Source organism: Canis lupus, chromosome 22, assembly GCF_003254725.2.
Source record: "Canis lupus dingo isolate Sandy chromosome 22, ASM325472v2, whole genome shotgun sequence".
Classification (NCBI taxonomy): Eukaryota; Metazoa; Chordata; class Mammalia; order Carnivora; family Canidae; genus Canis; species Canis lupus.
In genome coordinates, this window is record NC_064264.1 from 74803 (window position 1) to 95102 (window position 20300).

Consider the following 20300-nt stretch of genomic DNA (forward strand, 5'->3'; position numbering starts at 1 on the left):
TCCGTGTTCAGTGTGTGCAATATTATTTTTATCTATAGGTTTAGAATCATTGCCAAGTGAAATTTTCAAATGTCTGACTTTTTTAAAAAAGAAAAACTAAGTTAAAGGAGGAAAATCTGAGGAGATCAAAGGTCGATGAGATAAAGTAGAGAGCAAAGCAGGGTGACTTTTTATTGTGATGTAACCAACATGGCAAATAAGGTTTTAAAACACCAGTAATTGTGAAATCTGTGGATTCAGAAATGCAGCCATTGTGTTGAAGCCTCAGTCCCTACAGAAACTCAAAATTACTCCACATTGGGGATTAGAAATGCTTAGAATTCTTTTAAATTCTTTTAAAAAAATTACTATTAATGAAAGTAGTTCTATAAGAGAGATTTGGAAAATAAAGCCCAAAATGAGAAAATTGACTTTTACTTATCACTCTCAGGATGACCGTTAGCACATTTGTAAACTTTATTTATTATTTTTTTTGCTGCATCATGTTACTAATTTTTAGAAATAAAAAAAATATATTCTTATAACTGAAAGAGAACCAGTATTAACATCTTTGGCATATTTCAATCCAGTCTTTTCCTTTTTCCAAACTCCATGGTGTGTGCGCACGTGGGTGTGTTAACAGCTTTCAAAGCCGCCCCTCCATGAGTCCGTCCTTATCCTCAGGCAGCGTGTGGCCTCTCTCAGTCCTGGCCATGGGCTGGTTTAGTCAGAAGCATCTCGTGGCCACCCTGGCCCCCGCCCCAGCCCCGGGACCCTCCAGCCGCTGCCCGGGTGGATCTGCACACCGCCCTCTCTGCTCCTGCGGCACAGTGACAACTGCTGGGACCTTTAGGCAACCGCGTGCTTGGTGCTGTTCACAGGTTCTGGTTTCTAATGTCAACTGTGACCGCAAATTGCAGATGCTTTTCGCTTGTCCTGTGTCAACTTCCTGCGATCAGGGAGCCTCGTGCGCCATCTCTGCTTCCTGATTCTCAACAAATGACCTGACTTCTTACTTGGAGAGAAGTGACAGCACTGGGTCTAGTTTTCTTCAACTTCCCGCCTACATCCATGCAGCGTTTTCTAAGCTTCTGTAGGTCTACAGCCTATTTTCACTTGCTCGTCTAGTCCCGATGGGGCTTGCTTTTCAAGGTCATCTCTTCAGTGAGTGCCCTTGACCTCTGCCCCTTCTCCTCTACCTGTTCTGGAGCCCTTACTGGTCATCACTTTTCTTGCCTCCAGTCTTTCCCCCTCTGCAGACTTCTCCCCTTCAATTTATAAATTTGTGCCATTTGCCTTCATTTTAAAATCTCTTCCATTGGGATCCCTGGGTGGCACAGTGGTTTGGCGCCTGCCTTTGGCCCAGGGCGCGATCCTGGAGACCCAGGATCGAATCCCATGTCGGGCTCCCGGTGCATGGAGCCTGCTTCTCCCTCTGCCTATGTCTCTGCCTCTCTCTCTCTCTGTGTGTGACTATCATAAATAAATAAAAATTAAAAAGAAAATTTAAAAAAAAAAAAAATAAAAAAAAATAAAAAAAAAATAAAATCTCTTCCATTACTTTGTGTCTCCTGTGACCTCTTGTAGTATCTTCTCCCCTTCTGAAAGAATCATTTTCATTTGCATGTTTCCACCCTCCCATTTGCTTTAAGATTTTTCTTTTATCAGTTTATTGAACATAAAAGAAATGCATACAGCCACATATATAGTTATAAAACATAATAAAGTAGAGAACACCTTTGACCTCCCACCTGACCCAAGAATGAGATTATCAATGCCATGGTGTCTATACACTGTTCTTCTCTTGTGTCACCTGTGGAGGTACCCACTATAAATGTAACCACCATCCCAGCCTTCTGTTTATTGTAACCTAGCTTTTGTTTTTGTTTTTGTAAAGTTTTATCACATATAATGAATGCCTGAACAATCCATTATTTAACTTTGCTGGATTCTGAGCTTTATAAAAATTCTCTCATAGTGTGCTTAGTCTTCTAAGACTAGACATTCTCCCACCAGACATTACATTAGGAAAGTTATTTGTTTCATTTAAGTAAATTTTTAATTTTTAATTCCAGTATAGTTAACGTACAGTGTTTGTTAGTTTCTAGTGTACAACATAGCGATTCAACAATTCCCTTACTCAGTGCTCATTATTATGAGTGTACTGTTAATCCCCTTCACCTGCTTCACCTGTGGCAATCATTAGTTTACTCTCTGTATTAAGAGTCTGGTTTTTCCTTTGTCTCTTTTTTTATTTGTTTGCTTTCTTAAATTCCACAGATGAGTGAAATCATAGGGTATTTGTCTTTCATTGACTTATTTCACTTAGCAGTATACCATCTAGATCCATCCATGTCATTGCAAATAGCAAGATTTCATCTTTATTTATGGCTGATATTTCCTTTTGTATATATATACATACATACACACCACATCTTTAATCCATTCATCTATAGATGGACCCTCTGGCTGCTTCCATATCTTGACTATTGTAAATGATGCTGCAGTGAAGATAGGGGAACATGTCTGTCTTTGAGTTAGTGTCTTCATTTTCTTCAGGTAAATATTCAGTACTGGAGCTATTGGATCATATGTTCTATTTTTAGTGTTGTTTTTTTTTTAAGATTTATTTATGATAGACATGGAGAGAGAAGCAGAGACACAGGAGGAGGGAGAAGCAGGCTCCATGCCAGGAGCCCGACATGGGACTCGATCCCGGGACTCCAGGATTGCGCCCTGGGCCAAAGGCAGGCGCCAAACCGCTGAGCCACCCAGGGATCCCTATTTTTAGTGTTTTGAAGAACCTCCATACTGTTCCCCACAGTGGCTGTACCAGTTTGCATTCCCAACAATGCATGTGGATTCCCCTTTCTCCACATCCTCAGTATACTTCTGGTTTCTTATGCTTTTGATTTTAGCCATTCTGACGGGTGTGAGGTGATAATCTTACTGTGGATTTGATTTGCATTTCCCTGAAGATTAGTGATGTAGAGCATCTTTTTCATAAGTCTGTTGGCCACCCATACGTCTTCTTTGGAAAAATGTTCGAGTTCTCTGCCCATTTTTAATTGGATTACTTATTTTCTTGGTGTTGTGTAAGTTCTTTGTATTTTTTGGATATTAGCCCTTTATCAGATATGTCATTTGTAAATATCTTCTCCCATTCAGTATGGTAAATTGCTTTTTTGTTTTGTTGATGGATTTTTTTTGCTGTGCTTTTAATTTCGGTATTGTTGCAGTAGTTTAATTCACTAGTCATTGTATTTCTAAGAATCGTTGCTGTGCATTATGCCATTGTGGGAATATAACATCATTTATCCTTTTTCCTTGAAGGATATTGGGTGGTTTGTGGGTTTTTGCAATTACCAGCCGTTTCATGGTGTATGCTGGCACTCTGTCCACTTCTGTTTCTAGTGCTTCACCGCTCACCTGGAAACTCTTTTGTTTAGATTTCTATGAATGGCAAGGCATATCCTCCCTAATTTTTCTTTGAATAATCTCTCTACTTTTTTTTTTAAAAAAAAAGCTTTACTGAGGTACAATTCACAGATGCATGCAATTATCAACCACAGTCCATTTTAGAATATTTTCATTCATTACCTCAGAAAGAAACCATACACCTTCAGCTATCACTCCCTACCTCCCCATGATCCCCATGCCTAAGCAACCACTAATCTACTTTCTCTTTAGATTTGCCTATTGTGAAGTTTTCATATCTTAGGGGAAAGCTTCCAGTCTTTCACCATTAAGTACAATGTTGGCTGTGGGTTTTTCATAGATATCCTTTATCATGTTTTAAGAAGTTCCCTCCAAGTCCTACTTTGTCCAGTGTTTTTATCATGAAAGGATTTTATATTTTGTCAGATGCTTTCTCGGTGTCTATTGAAAAAACCATGTTTTGATTTTTATTCTATCAATGTGGTGTGTTTCATTAACTGATTTTAGATGTTAAACCAGACTTGCATTCCCAGGACAAATCCCACTTTGTCATGGCATGAAATATTTTTATATTTTGCTGGATTTGGTTTACTGTAATATTGCTGAGGAATATTCGTGTCCATATTCACATGAGATATTGGTTTGTAGTTTTCTTGTGATCTCTTTGTCTAATTTTGGTATCAAGGTAATGCTGGCCTCATTCATAGAATGAGTTGAGAAGTGTTCCTTTGTCTTTTGGTTTTCTTTTTTTTTTTCCTTAGGAAGACTGTATTAAAATTTTGTATTCTCCTCAATTAATCTTTGATGGCATTTAGTGTTGAAGCTGTCTGAGCTTGGACTTTTCTTCTTGGCAAGCTTTCCACTTACTAATTCAAGATCTTACTTATTTCTTCTTAAGTCAGTTTTGGTAGTTTTTCTTTCTGGAATTGGCCTATTACATCCAGGGTATCTAATTTGTTGGCACACAATTGTTTCTAGTATTCCTTTATAATCCTTCTTATTTCTTTAAAATCAGTGATAATAACCCCTTTTTCATTTCTGATTCTAATACTTTGAGTCTTCTGTCTGTTTTCTGAGTCATTCTAGCTAAAGAGTTATCAATTTTGTTGATTTCAAAGAAACAGCCTTTGGTTTTGACAATTTTCTGTATTTTTCTGTCCTCTATTTCATTAATTCCTACTCTAATCTTTTATTCCCTTATGTCATAGGTTGAAGCTCTCGTACCTGTGAGTGTTGTCATCTTACATGGAAGTAGGGTCTTTGCAGGTGTAATTAGTACATTAAGATGAAGTCATACAGGATTCTGGTGGACCCTAAATCCAATTTCTGCTATTCTTTTTTTTTTTTTTTTTTAAGATTTTATTTATTTATTTATGAGAGACACAGAAAGAGAGGCAGAGACACAAGCAGACGGTGAAGCAGGCTCCCTGCAGAGGGCCCTCCACAGAAATCTATCCTAGGGCCTCAGGATCATGCCCTGAGCCAAAGGCAGATGCTCGGGACACCTGGGTGACTCAGTGGTTGAGCATCTGCCTTCAGTTCAGGGCGTGATCCTGGAGTCCAGGGATTGAGTCCCACATTGGGCTCCCCACAGGGAGCCTGCTTTGTGTCTCTGCCTCTCTCTCTGTGTCTCTCATGAATGAATGAATGAATCAATCAATCAATCTTTAAAAAAAAAAGGCACTCAACCACTGAGCCATCCAGAGGCCCCAATTTCTGCTATTCTTGTAAGAAACCATGTGAAGACACAGATGAGAAAGCCATGTGATTATAGAAATAGATTGGAGTGATGCTTCTATTAACCAAGAAATGCTAAGGATTGCCAGCAACCACCAGGAAGTAGGAGAGAGTCATGAGATAGATTCTCCTTCAGAGCCTCAAAAAGGAAAATCTTGACTTCTAGCCATCAGAATTATGAGAGAATAGATTTCTAATACTCAATTTTGTTACAGCAGTATTAGGACACTAACATAATTTCCTTCTACTTCTTTAGGTTTAGTCATCTTTTTCCAGTGTCTTAGGTAGAAGCTTGGGTTATTGATTTGAGATCCTCTTTTTTTCTTTATTCAGGTATTGACAGCTATCGGTTTCCCTTTAAACATTTATGGGTTGCTTTAGGTGCATCCCATAAATGTTGGTATGTTGTGTCTTCATTTGGCTCAAAGTGTTTACTAATTTCCCTTTGATTTCTTCTTTGGCCCACTGGTTATTTAGGAGTGTCCTGTTTCATTTCCACATATTTGTGAGTTTCCCGGATTCCTTTCTATTACAGATTTCTGATTCAGTTGTGGTTGAAGACTAGACTGCATTATTTCCATTGTTTTCAATTTATTGAGGTTAATTTTATGGCTTAGCATATGGTATATCCTGGAGAATGTCCCATGTGCACTTGAAAATGGGTATATTATACTATTATTGCGTGGAGGGTTCTGTATATATTGGTCAGGTCTGTTTGGCCTATTGTGTTGTTCCTGTCTTCTATTTTGCAATTCTGATATCGGTTCCAACATACGGATTTTTTTCTCCATACACCAAACAATTCTTGGGTCAGCTGAGTGTCCTGCAATTTAACTTATTTCTTAAGCTATCTATCTGGGGATTGCATCAGATCCCAGAGGTTCAGGGCTCTTTCCTACAAGACTGCCCTCCTGCCCTCCACTTCAGATACCAGTGACAAGTTCAGGTTGTCACCTGTGCGTCTGACCTACTGGCTATAGGATGAAGGTTCCAACAAGCCCCTCTGAGTTCAATTAATTTGCTAGAGTGAGTCACAGAACTCAGGAAAGTACTTACTTACATCAGTATATTATAAAAGGGTATAACTCAGGAAGAGCCAGATGGAAGAGTTTTACATTGGGCAAGGTCCCATGTCACTTAGGAAATTCCAAGGGCTTTAGGAGACCAAATACTATTTCTGTTATTAAGTCACCCGTTTCCTTGTTGATACTCGGCACGGTTTTCTTCATTATCGAAAGTGAGTGTTGAAGTCTCCAATTGTCACTGGTAAATTGTCTTTTTTCTTTTCATTTCTGTCAGTTATTTTTGTCATGTATTCTGTGTGCTGGTATTAGATGTGTATGTTTGTAATTTTTATATCTTCCTGGTGGAGTGAGTTTTATCATCATAAAATGTACCCTTTTTTTCCTGGTAACATTGTTTTGAAGTCTGTTTTGTTTATCAGGATAGCCACATTGGCTTTCTTGTGGTTACTGTTTGCATGATACATCTTTTTCCATTATTTTATTTTTAGTCTATTTGTGTCATTGAATCTAAAGTTATCAAACTTTCTGGATGTGTAGGCTATTTTTTTTTTTTCCACTAAATTTGGGAAGTTTTCAGTCACTGTTTCTTTGAGTATTTTTCCTATTCCTTTTTCCTGGTCTCCCATTACACATATGCTGGTGTGGGCAGTGGTGTCCCAAATTTCTATGAGTGTAACTGAGCCCAAGCCCGTCTGCCTGATGCACAGCAAAGCCAATCACCAAGACCCTAGGTTTGCAGCAAGGAAAGCGTTTTTTTTTTTTGAGAGGCAAATGAGATGGGCAAGCCTGAAATCCACCTCCCGAAGGGGGACAGAACAAGTTTTTTATAACCATTAGGGGTTGAGGTTACACACATATTGATGAAGAGGGTGGGGAAGCTTATGACTATTCATGAGGAAGGATGGAGTGTGCACACTGAGCAAACATACAGGTAGCATATGCTCCATGTTCACTTTAGGGAGAGACTTGATGTCATAGGCAAAATTCAGCCCCTGACATCAGGAGGTTATCTTAGGACAGGGAGCGGGGTGCGGGCATGCTCCAAGAGCTGATATAACTCTGAGGGGGTCTTGGGCTCCTTATCTCGGGTAAGGAAGGCAGGGCCTTGCTTGTTCCTAGGCTGGAACCGTATCAGTTGACCTGGAGTCCAGGCTTCTGTGATGACCACGAGTAGATTTGATAGTGGGGTCTGAAAAGACAGAGTAGCTGATTAGGAGGAAGCAGTACTCTAAACTGTTTAAGCTTCCTGCTAGTTGCAACCTCGTTAACCCTGTGGGGTACAATTTCATGAGGTTTTATTCATTTTTCTTCATTCCTTTTTTCCTCTCTGTTCTTAGATTGCATTGTCTCTTTGATCTCTTCTTGTTGGCTAATTCAGTTCAAATCTACTGTTGGACCCAACTAGTGAATTTTCATTTCAGTTTACTATATTTTTCAACTCCAGAATTGCCATTTGGTTCTTTTTTATACTTTCTATCTCCTTATTGCTATTGTCTATTTAACGCAACATTGTCATCATCTCTTCCTTTATTTAAGATGGTTTTAATGGTTTCTGTCTTTGTATATTAAATCCTACATCTCATTGCAATCAGGCAGTTTCTGTTGGCTGCTTTGTTTCTCTTGGTGTGTGGATCATACTTGTCTTTTTCTTTGCATGTCTCACAATTTTTTGGTAGAAACTGGACATTTTAGACAATTCTGGGTACTGCTACTTCCTCACCACTGCCGCCCAAGGGCTTCTTATTGTTACTTGCTTTTTTTTTATTATTATTATTATTTAGTGACTCACTAGATTATTTTAGTGGAGTATGTTTCACACCAGCAGTGTTGAGCCTCTGTTGTTTCTTATTGGGGCACAGCCTTGGGTGTGCTCACAGTCACTTTGTGATGACAATTGTTTTGTTTTTGTGGGTTTTTTTCCTGACCCACTCATAGCTATTAAGCTCCACTAATTGCTGGATGATCTGTTGTTTTCAATAATGCCCTGGGGTATAAATTGTTCCACAGCTGGGCCCACTCAAATTCAGGCTCCTTTGATGGGAAGTTCTTGAGCTCAGTGTTTTGAGATTTGTTCTGACCCCAGGCATGCTCTCCCCGGCTGTCTCCCCATCTCCCCACCCCACCAGCACTGCCCCTGCTACTTCTGCAAACTGGTCAGCCTGTAGGTCAGCCCATCAGTCCAATTGATCTACCAATCTCCTCCCAGTTGCCTTGGCTGGGAATGGGGACAATGTCACACTTCTGAGTGATTCTCCCTCTTTAGGAGCTGAGTGCTTTGGGAAGGGGATTCACAGGGCATGGGGCAGACCCTACCCTCAGTTCTGCTCAGTTTTCCTCTCTTGGTTTGGGACCAGCACATCATGAGCCAGGGCAAAGGCAGTCATATTCTGGGTGCACCGGGCTCAAAGTAGAGCCTTCGTACCACCAGGGGGTCTAGATGGGAGAGGGGAACCTCCACCACGTGGCTGTGTCAGCCTACAACTTAGCCTCAACATCAGGAGATGGATAGGGTGAGAAGTGCTGATGTGCTGCCCCTCCTGGGAAGAAAGCCCACTGACTGGTAGCTGGGTGGGGAGGGATCCCTGTGTTCTTGGCTGCACCAGTCAAGTAGAGTTCCCACCTTGCTGAGTTCAGAGAGAGGGGAGGGAGTGTGGTCTTGATTCAAACCGTGTAGACTCTTGCTCCAAATTGTAGGAGGTTTTCTTGAACAAATATTTGTTCATTTGCTCTATGTCTTTAGGGTCATTTCCAGAGCCTTTCCGTGTTTGTTTGTAAGGTTTCTTTAAAATAATTTTCACCAGTTTTACTGGGGAGCTGGTCTGCAGTTTATACTGCCGTGCCCAAAGCCCCTACTCCTCTACTGCATGTGACACTTGTATTAGAATTATGTTTGGCCATGTACAACAGAAGGTCTACAGCAATATGGCTGTTAGTGAAGTCGAGAGGCATGTGTCCCGGGTTGGTGGGTGTCTCCGGGGTCATCAGGGATGCAGACCTCCTTGTCTCACTGCTCTAGAAAGCTAAGATGCAGCTCCCATCTTCCTCATAATCTCATGGCTAGGACTCCAGCCGTCTAACCCATGTCACACACAGCAGAAATGAGGAAGGGGTAAGCACAAACCTGGTCTCTCTTTTAGGGAGCCTTCTCAGGAGCCCTGACAAACAGCTTTTCCTTATATTTCATTGGCTAGAACTTTGCATCGATTTTTCAACATTTTTAAATTAGAAGATTTTATTGTGTGAAACTCCAGCTACTTACCTTCTCTTGGAAACCCTGGCGACCCAAGACTCTTGACAGCAGTTGGCTGGAGCCCAGGAGTAACTGCCTCATGTAGGGGGAGCACGTTAAAAAGAAAACCACAGGATCAAAATGGTGTCACTTAGGTTAAGTCCCCGAGACTATAAACCAGGGCTTCATACCTAAGATCACTGCAGTGTCCCCCTCCTGCAGGAATACTACTCTTAACTGGTTAGTCAGGAGTTTTCTGACAAACAGCAATGGGGTCATCTATCAGGTGGGTTTCTCCGTCTCCCGAAGGAAGATGAGGTAATCTGCGCAGTAAGACCCTCTGCTCTTCTCCTGAAACAACCTTTCCTTGCCTCTTGCCTTACAACTTTCACACCACTTCCCTTCCCTTAAAATCTTCCATTTCATACAGCTCCTTGGAGCGCCCCCTGCTCTGTCAATGGGATGCTACCCGATGCATGGATCGTTTAATAAAGCCAATTAGATCTTCAAATTTACTCAGTTGAGTTTTTTTTCACAAGGTCAGTGCCTGTTCTCAGTAGTAATTGAGTTCAGACTGTTGGCTTGGAGGGGAAAAGGAATAAGGGGGAAGAGAGCCGGCTGTGCATGGGGCTTCTGAACATTGAATACTTGTTTAAAAGTCTAGCAATCCATGTTTTATAGCAAGCAAATGTGTCAGTTGTTTTGGTTTAGTTTTCTGTGTCATTCATTCAACAAATCTTTATTGAGAAACTTAGATATAAGTGCTGCTGGCGTGCTGGCAATACAGAGGTGGGTGAGGAAAATGGACGGGGATGCTGGGACTTGTGAAGCTCACATCCTGATGGAGGGACGGTCGGTAAACAAATAAAATATGTATTACTGTATCAGATGGTAGCGGAGGACTCTGAAAACTTGGCAGGAAAGGACCAAGGGGAGTGGGAGTGTTTGAAATAGGAACGGAGCAATTAGGGGCAAGCCACTGAGGAGGGGACCTTTGAGCGAAGACCTGTGGCAGGTGAGGAAGTGAGCCATCTGGGGACGGGTGGTGGGGAAGGGTTGTTTTTAGGCCCCAGAGAGTAGAAGTGGGGGGAGTCCCTGAGGCCGCAGGAAGCCTTGCTTTGTTGCAGAAACAGCCGGCTGGGTGAGGGATTAGCAGCATGAGGGTTGGCTGAAAAGCCAACCAGAGTCCTCTGACTTCTCCTTCAGGGGCTCTGGATTTTGCATGGAGAAGAGACTTTAGGCCAGAGGTCCCTTAGGCAGGTTTGTTAGACTAGTGCAGGCAAGGCGTGCTGGTGGTTTGGAGCAGGGTGTAGTGGGTTCCTGAGAAGGGACTGGACCCTGACTGTATTTAAAGGTGGGACAGACAGGATTTGCTGTTCATTTACCTGCAGGTTTGAAAGGAGGAGACCGTTCTTTTTTTTTTTTTTTTTTAAGATTTTATTTATTCATGAGAATACACAGAGAGAGAGAGAGAGAGAGAGAGAGAGAGAGGCAGAGGGAGAAGCAGGCTCCATGCAGGGAGCCTGACGTGGGACTTGATCCCAGGTCTCCAGGATCACGTCCTGGGCTGAAGGTGGTGCTTAACTGCTGAGCCACCCAGGCTGCCCAGGAGGAGACCGTTCTTATCAAGGGTTAATGCAGGTGGAAGAAAGGAGACTGGCAGGGGCAGGGAAGGGCCAGAACTGGGGGGGCCCAGTTTTAGACCAGTGAACGTTCACGATGCATGTTAACGATCCAGCAGGAGATGTAGGTTAAACGGCCCTTGGGACCCGAAGTGTGGTCTGGGAGTTCCTGGGCGTAAGCCGTATTTCTGCTGGGCTGAATGAGCTCACCAAGGAAGGGGGGGCTCACCCACAGGGAAGGGGCCCAAAAGGGCTGAGCTGCGAGCCAGTCTAGCACCAAGAGCTTCAGGAGGAGCAGGCTCCTGGAGGGCCTCTGAGAAGGAGCTGGGGGCGGGGGGGCGGGGGGGAATGGGACCTGGGGGCCAGGACACTTCTCCCTGTCTCCCTGCAGCCGGAGGGGAGGACGGAGAATGGAGGCAGGTGGGGGAGGCAGGTGGGTGCGGGGTTGAGACCTCGGCAGGCAGGACTGTGCTGGTTGCTCCAGTTAGATCCCTGTGGCAGGAGGCAGGCTCCCCCGCGGGCGTGGAGGTCGGAGGAGGGGCGGGAGGGGATGACAGGTGGGGCAGGTGGCAAGTCCTCCAAGACAGCGGGAGGGAGAGGGCGAGGCAGGCGCCCAGGGCAGCTGGGTAGTGTCTGGTCTGGACCTCGTGGCTGCGAGCAGCCAGCCAGGGAGCGTGGGGTGGGGGGGACGCTGGGGCTGCAGGGCTGGAGGTGTGCAGGGCTGCCAAGGAGGTTGAGGTGCGTGTGCTCAGCCGTGAACTGTTTCGGGTGTCTGTCCTCTGGCCCTGTCCAGTCTCTATGCTCTAGAACTGTCATCATTTTTCCCACGGTAGGCAATCCAGCCAGGGTTTTCTCTTCTCTTTTCCTTGCTTTTCTTTTTCTTTCTTCTTGTGTGTGTGACGGGCTGTTTCAGTCTCAGAGGCCCCCAGTGCCGGGGATGCAAGGAGCAGCCCCGGGCCGTCCCCCTAGCAGGTCTTCTAGGGTGACTGGCCCGCGGCAGCCCCTCCCACGCCGAGCACCTCCAGTTTGAAGGATCACTTTTGAGCTTGAGGACTGTCCTCTACTGTTCTCTCCTAACCTGCTCATGAACTCCCGAGAGCAGAGTGTGTCCCCTATCTTCTGATGTGCACAGCGCTTAAGTGGTTGGCTCTCAGGCTCTGAATTATCCTCCTTTATTAATATTCCGCCTCCGTTGTGAAGGATGGGCTGTTTGTACTGCTCCTGTTCTCTGGGAACCTTCGGGGCCGCTGCTTCCCAGCGTGCGTAGTGTCAGGTCCTGTCGTCCTGTCACAGGATCCGGGGCTCCGCTGCCTGTCCTGGGAGGACTGGCCCAGTGCTCCTCCTGAGAAGCCCCACCCAGGGACTGAGCTGGTCATCTCTGTCAAGTGCTGAAATATTGGAGCCAGATGTCTCGGGGGCTCATGGAAACACGAGCTGTCCATCTGCCTTCGGGCCCGGCTCCTCAGATTGCACCAGGGTTCCAAAGGGATTTTAATTTTTTTACAAAAAAGATCCAGAGACTGGGAAGGTGGGTAGGATAAATTTATTTTGGAAGGTAGATGGTATAATTTGCACACGTGGGAGGCAAGAATAATTTAGTGTGAGGAGAACCCTGCAGACCTGTAGCTCTAGAAGGAATGTGTGAGAGCCGGATATGCCCTTGCGCTGGAGTCAGGGGAACAAAAGCACCACGAAGTTCTACGTAGGAGGAAGCACACTTGGGTCTGTCTGGACCTCATCTCAGTGAGGACACATGTCACGCCTGGGGAATGGGGCTTGTTCATCACTGTGTTAGGTAAGACCCAGGAACCGTGTCTGTCTCCTGGTGGTGCCCACGTGCTTGGTGTCGGGGGCAAGTATGGGCTGATCTGGAAGCCACCTCCGTGGAGGGAGAAGACCTGGCCTCCAGGGAACAGCAGAGGCTCCTACCTGCCAGGCCTGGGCTGCTGGCATGGGTGAGGCTGGAATTCAGATGAGGGAGCAAGCCCTGCTAGCATGAATGGAGGCCACACTGAGAGCAGGATTTAAGGGATAAGGGGGATTAGCCTGGCAGAGGAGGTCAGGTGTGAGGAGGGGGGAGGTGCCACAAAGAAGGGTTTGGGCTCCGCTCTTAGCCTGGGAAAGTGGTTCACGCTTTGGCTGTTTGCAGGTCCCTTAGGATTCCGTGGGAGCAGAGGAGAAGCCACTGTCTTCACCCCAGACCGCTTCCCCCATTCCTCCTCGCCTCCGCCCCCATGGAAGTGGCCGTGTCCGCCACAGGGCCTCTCTGAGCCTGGAGTGCCGCCTCCTTGGTTTAATCCTTCTTTGCTATTCATTTTCTCTGCTCCTGGTAACCCTATAGGCTCCCCCTCCTCGGAGTCTCCGTTCTCAGGCCTGCCCAAACCTGCCCAAACCGTATTTCTAAATCACAAATGTAAATCATGGAAGTCCTTTGCGTTAAAAACTGGTGATTCTCCACTGTCCACAGGACAAAGTCTGAACTTCAGGCCTGTTATAACCTGGCCCCAGCCTCCTTGTTCTGGCTGCGTCCTGGGTCTGAGTGACCATTTAGGAGAAGTAAAAGTATTTTACAGCAAAGTATTTAAAATTTCTATAGCCCATGGTGCTAACAGGACAGACTGTTCCAAAGCACTTGGGATGTATGAGGCCAACATACTTTCCTTATTAACCATTCATAGCTACAGCACAGAAGCGCTTATATTTATAATGGCCTCCTATCCCCAAGAAAAGTTGAGACCTGAGTATTAACTTCTGTTTTAAAAGACAGCAGAAAGAAACAGCACCTTTGGGGAAGGATTTCTACCCAAAATGACAACATTTTTAAAAATCTGTGCTCAAAGAGATAGCTTCAGACATCTGTAGAACATACTTATGATGCACCCCAAGGAAATGTGAGGGGGTTGGCAGGCACACACAGGTCCTGATGGGTCCTCGCAGATAAGATTGGAGTGATCGATTGCAAGAAAGCAATGACAGATGTCCTGGACTCGCCTGTGCCGGCCCCTCGGTGGAGTCAGGCCTGAGGGACCAAGCATCACACATGCCATTCCTTCTTGCTCACTGATGTGATTAGCACCTCTTGGAAATGGAGGCGGGTTCTTTTCTGACTGAGCACGCAGCAGATAAGAAGCCAGGTGAGACACAGACTGGAGTGGCATGCCCTGAGCATGTTCCAGGAGTGGGAGCTGACGGGGGTAAATCCCCACAGAGCAAATGAGAGGCAGGAGAGTCGCCTTCCCTCAAAGAGAACAGATCTGGTCAGCAGTTGTCGGGGCAGAGGTGGCAGTTTTAATTGGGGCAGAAGGGTCATTGCCTCCCAGGGAGGCAGCATCCTCAGGGCCCTGGAAGGTTCCAAGTGCCCTCAGGTGCGCCCCCCCCCCCAAAGAGGAGTGCAGAGGTTGTAGTGTGTTTTACCAACCCGATTCCTTGGGTGGCATGGACATTACACGCATACACACTTGGAGGGAGTGGTGGCGCCAGGAAAGTGGCCGGAGCTGGTCCTTCCCACGGGGGATGAGGTTGCCTGCTCGCTGCGGTGGAGCCAGCAGTGGGGGTGGCCAGGGGGTGGCCAGGGAGCCATGCTGCCACCTCCTGGGTTCTCTTAATCCTGCTGGGGCCCAGCGGGTGGCCCGAGAAGCCTGAATTGCAGGTTGGTTCCTGGCTGGCCTGCTGTGTATACAGTGGAAGAGCCTCGTTAGCCGGGGAGTCTTTGCAGGCAGCTCTTGCTGAAGTCGAGCCAAGCTGGTCCAAGGGAAAACAAAGCTGCAGGAAACATGGAACTTTCTTACACCTTCTTGGAAATGCAAGTCATGTTGCCCAGGAAATCCTTGTCTTCCCTGGGGTGCCGCGCACCGCCAGCTCCAGCTCCGGAGCTGCAGGAGAGGCCGCTGCTGTCGGTCCCGGAAGGCGAGTGTCACCCTCCCTGCCCCGAGGCGGGTTCCTGGGAGCGCACGTGGCCGAAAGGAGACCGCGCTGGGCTCCAGAGGCGGAGGTGCTTACGTGCGGGCTCCTGCACACGCCGGCCGGGCTGGGGGCCCAGCCCGCTGAGGGCACGCGTGGGGCCGTGTGCAGAGGTCCTCGGTGCCGAATGCAGTGTGATGAGCGAGAGGGTGCCCATTGGCTGGAAGCATGTAGGTAAACAAGGGCAGGTCCGTATGCAGCGGGTGCAGCCTCCCGGCTTGGCCCCGAGCAGAGGGGAGTCTGCGGCGGCGGGTGGGAGGAAACCCCGGACGGGAGGAGCCCCCTGCTCGTGGGGACACTTGTACAGTGTCGCCTCTCACCTGCCCAGGCAGCCTGGTGCCCGTGAACTGCTTGCTCTGTGTCAGGGGGCCCGGGACGCGGTGATGGAGAAGGGGGGGGGCAAGCCGTCCTTCCTGGCGACCCTGGGTGACCCGCAGGTGACCCTAGTGTCGGTGCACAAGCGGTGGTCCTTCAGGAGGCCCCCTGGGGCCCGGGGCTCCACCAGGCCAGTGCCCGAGGAGGAGGAGGAGGAGGGCGAGTTGTCACAGAAGGGTTTGAATGGAGCGTGGGGCGTCGGTGGCGATCAGGTCAGTGCGCTGCAGACACTGCGGAGCCCCGGGGGCCTTGGACGGCTTGCACGGCCCCTGGACGCTTCTCCCCGGGGACCAGGGGACCAGGGGACCAGGGCAGCCGGCGGGGAGGGAACCCGGGGATGGAGCCTGGCCGGGTGACCTCCGGAGGCACAGCCGTCTGGCAACCCGGGACGTTGCTGCTCAGGGTCCAGGGTATTTTGTAAGCCTCTGCGGAGCCAAAGTTTTCCGAAGGCAGGTCAGCAAAAATGGGTTTTCTCCTCTCTTGTTTTTTAAAATGTGTACAGTGTTCTGTCAATCTCCACATTTCAACTAAATAAATATTTTTGAGCATGGTGCTCCAAAAACAAAGCAGCTCTTCTTAAGCAAATGAAAGTTTTGTTAACCCAAAGGTCAGGTCATGTTTAAAAGTAGGGCAGTGTAACGTTTTACAAAAGTAGTGGCTTTTAGTAGCCTTTCTGGGTTGGGACTGGGGGTTCGTGGGCTCTTTTTTATTGACAAAGGCAGATAGAAAGAAATACCAGTTAGATACAAATGAATATTTTCATGAGTTTTTGCTTTGCCCCTTTAAGAGTTTTGTTTCTTCTGGCTTTTATTGTTTAAAAAGTCCCAAAAGCTGAAGGAAATTTTGTCAAAAGAGATTTTTGAAATGTGCTACACAAGAGATTTACAGCTGTTGAAGGAAATTTATGAATGTCTCTTATGCAGTGCATGGTCAGCTGTTGTATTTTTTAGTTGAGCGTCTAAGATAGCAAAATATTAAATTTGGAGGAGGGGAGGGAGGATGCCTGACATTATTTTAAAATGTTCAGACTACTGCTTTATAAAATCTATTTGAATGTGAAATAGTTTATTTTTTAATGGCCAGTACTAAACTGGCATGAGTAGAGGAGCAATCTGAACCTGGCTGGGGGGGCCCTTGAGGAAGGAGGACCCAAGTGGGTGCTGGGGTAGAGGCTGTGGTCCTGACGGTCTGGTGCAGATCTGCGCCCTGACGTTGCCGGGCTGGAGGACCTGGCAGGAGAGTCTGACTCCTCCAGCCTCAGATTCCCCACTGCAAAGTGGAATCCTAAGTCCTGACCTGTGGGTCCTGACCTGTGGGATTGTGAAAGCACTTGGTAGAGTGCTGTAGAAACGCAAAGTGGAGCGGTTTCTGCCCAAAGTAGGATATTCAGTAGAATTCCCAACTCAAGATGTGTTCAGTGCTCTCTTTTTTTTTTTTTTTAATTTTATTTATTTATTCATGAGACACCCAGAGAGAGAGAGGCAGAGACACAGGCAGAGGGAGAAGCAGGCTCCCTGCGGGCAGCTCGACATGGGACTCGATCCCGGGACCCCGGGGTCATGGTCTGGGCTGAAGGTGGCGCTAAACCGCTGAGCCACCCGGGATGCCCAGTGCTCTGTCTCCAAATATCTGCTAGAACCGTGTCAGCCGATTCCTCTGTCGGAGCACAGTTGCAACTATTTTTTTCTAAAGCTCTGATTATAAGTAATATGTGCTCATTATACAAAACAAATTTAAGATGAAGCAAGGGGAATAGAGAAAAGTTATTAGGAAGAAAACGTAAGCAAGCGTATGCTCCAGCCATATATGTGAACATGTATCTATTTATTTATTTACAAGTATAGGACCAGATGGTACCTAATATTCTATACCTTACATTTTTTACTTAATATTTTGTGGACATATACCACACACATATGAGATAGATATATGTTTACATCTATATACACATCTATTTCATCAGGTTTAACTGCAGTCCCACTTTAGGGTTATCTTTTGAAAGAATTTAAATGAGTTATTCTCAAATGGGGAAACTTTGTAGTAGCTGGTTTAGGATGATAAGAACCCAGCTAAGGTCATTTGTAACTGAGTACTTGTTCCATACCAACAGGGTATTGACTGAAAGTCTATCATAAATTAAACTTTGAATCTACTTGAGAGTTACACTATTTAGTACTTGGTATGAATTTTTGATCATGGCCATTCTAACAGGCCAGAGGTGATATCTCATTGTGGTTTTGATTTGTATTTCTCTGCTAATTAGCAATGTTGAGCACCTTCGTATGTACCTGTTGGCCATTTGTATGTCTTCTTTGGAGAAATATCTACTCTTTTCCTCTTCCTATTTTTTAATTGTGTGTGTGTGTATAAATATGAATATATAAAAATTAATGTACATGTACATATATTTTGTCATTGAATTTTATGAAATTTTTATGTATTTTGGTTGTTAACCCCTTATCAGATATGTAGTTTGCAAATAGTTTTCCCATTCCATGTGTTGTCTTTTCGTTTTGTTGATGGTTTCTTTTGCTGTGCAGAAACTGTAGCTTGATGTGGTCCCACTTGTTTTTCTTTTCTTGCTGTGCTTTGTCATATCCAAAAAAATCATTGCCAGGATCCATCTCAGGGAGCTTTTTCCCTGTTTTCTTCTAGAGTTATATGGTTTCTGGTCTTAAATACTATTTAAGTCTTTAATCCAGGGACTCCTGGGTGGCTCAGCAGTTGAGCCTCTGCCTTCGGCCCAGGGCATGATCCTGGAGACCCAGATCGAGTCCCACATCAGACTCCCTCCATGGAGCCTGCTTCTCCCTCTGCCTGTGTCTCTGCCTCTCTCTCTGTGTATCTCTCATGAATAAATACGTAACATCTTAAAAAAAAATAAGTCCTTAATCCATTAGGGTTAATTTTCATGAATAGTGTAAGATATGGGTTCATTTTCATTCTTTTACATGTGAATATCCAATTTCTCCAGCGCCATTTGTTGAAGAGATTATCTTTTTCCTCCATTGTGTATTGGCTCTTTTATTTATCTATTTTTATTTGTTTTTTATTGGCTCTTTTATTAAATACTTGACCATACATCATTTTTTTTAAAGTTTTTTTAAAAATCTGCATTTCTTTTTCTGAGGATTATTTTTAGTATCAAGTTCCTATTGTACAATATAGGGTAGTATACACTATAAATATGTGTTTACACCTAAGTCTTTCAAGGGAATATATTTAGTTTTGTATTGAGCTGATTATACCTATGATTCTAAGCAAAAACTTAAATTCACTAGCCATTATAGAATACAATTTTATGATAAAACACTAGTTGCATTATTTCACCAAATCTCGACAGCCATATGGAATTTATCAGTAATAATAATTAGCAAAAATAATCCTGAGTACATTGACTTATGTCATATAATTATCTGAGTTAATAGTGTGACAATAGGTCTCTACATTGTGATTTTATAATTCTGGGAAATGACATAAGGAAATTATGACCGTATGAGTCTGACTTAGACTGTTTCATTCAAATGTAAAAACAAAAAAAAAAACAAAAAAACAACAAAAAAAAAACAAATGTAAAAACATATTTGAAGATGTTGACAGTTGCTCTGTAGTGACGGGCCTGTAAAAATTTCTTTGATAGGAGGGGTTTGAACTACAGTATTATCAGAAAAGATTCTGAAGCAGAAAAAAAATGCTGTTGATTTGGTAAATGTCTGGTGGAATAATTGTTGGCGATAAACTTAAGTTAAAAGCCACAAAATTCTCTGAAATGGATAATAGGAAGGCTGTTTGGAACGAGATTGTAAACAGGTTTTCTGAGGTAATAATTGTGAAGCACTTCTTGGAGAGATCTTATAGTTTGTGCACTTCTAAATTTTATTTTGTCATATGTAGAAAACAATATGCATTGTATGTATATATTGAGACTGGTTAATTTAACTTTATTCACTTTTCCTCCCAAACAAATAATGGATATCCTGCATCCAGTTTCTCAATAAGAGTTAATACTTATCCCTGCTGTGGTCAAGAGAAGGAAACAGGCAATATATTTGTCCAGAATTTTCCAGAAAGTACAGTCAGCACCGGAGCTGGGGTGGCCCTGAAGGCCAGAGATCCAGGGGTCGTACACACAGCCCAGGCACATGGTTGGGCCTTATCAGTGTCTGAATTAATGCCAGAGTTTTGGTTAGTTTGTTTTTTCAGCAGATAAAATTTAAATAACAGTTGCTGGAAGCTCTTTCTGGACCTTGGTGAATCATCATGAAAAAACAGTTTGAAGGGGTTGGAGTGGGGTTTGGGGGAATATGTACACTAGTTTTAATGATTAGTTTTCCGTATCAGTTAAATGGTGGAAACACTAAGTTCCCTGTCTACTTTCTTGGGCCACTTTTGAGGACCAAAGACCAAATGTTTGTCTTCCTAGTCATTGATTTTCAGACATTTATGATGTGGATGTTAGCTTTTTAAATCCGTTCAGCTTTCGGCCTTCCTGCCAAACTGTAGGATGGGCATCATTACTACCCTATTTTACCCCTAACTAAAAAAGACCAAGGCTCCGATTTGCTCAGACATGACTAGAATTCATACCCAAGACTGTCTATGAATTCACAGCAAGTAAGGAGGACAGATCTTTTTTTTAAGATTTTTATTTATTTATTCATGAGAGACCCAGAGAGAGAGGCAGAGACACAGGCAGAGGGAGAAGCAGGCTCCATGCGGGGAGCCCGATGTGGGACTCGATCTCCGGTCTCCAGGATCAGGCCCTGGGCTGAAGGCAGCTCTAAACCGCTGAGCCACCCAGGCTGCCTGAAGGACAGATATTTAAATAAATATGTGAAAATGTTTTTTAGAGTATAAAGCCATGTACAGGTATACCATCAAGGCATCATTGTTGTCATCTTTATCACAATGATTAATATTATTGTTGTTTATATT

The 20300-nt window shown here is 44.8% G+C and overlaps 1 protein-coding gene across 5 annotated transcripts in view; it reads left to right on the forward strand.

Moving 5' to 3' along the window:
• ATP7B (ATPase copper transporting beta) overlaps positions 1 to 20300 on the forward strand; it is a 66476-nt gene that overhangs the window by 3376 nt on the left and 42800 nt on the right. Inside the window, exon 1 of one of the 5 annotated variants that reach the window (XM_049099389.1) lies at positions 14998 to 15160. The exons of 2 other annotated variants lie outside the window; for them this stretch is intronic. In XM_049099389.1, the coding sequence (XP_048955346.1) occupies positions 15128 to 15160 (33 nt within the window). In that variant the 5' untranslated portion in view covers positions 14998 to 15127. Of the gene's footprint in view, positions 1 to 14997; positions 15161 to 15230; positions 15578 to 20300 lie in introns of those variants that run through there. 2 more of the 5 variants (XM_025478413.2, XM_025478412.3) reach the window with 2 other exon arrangements.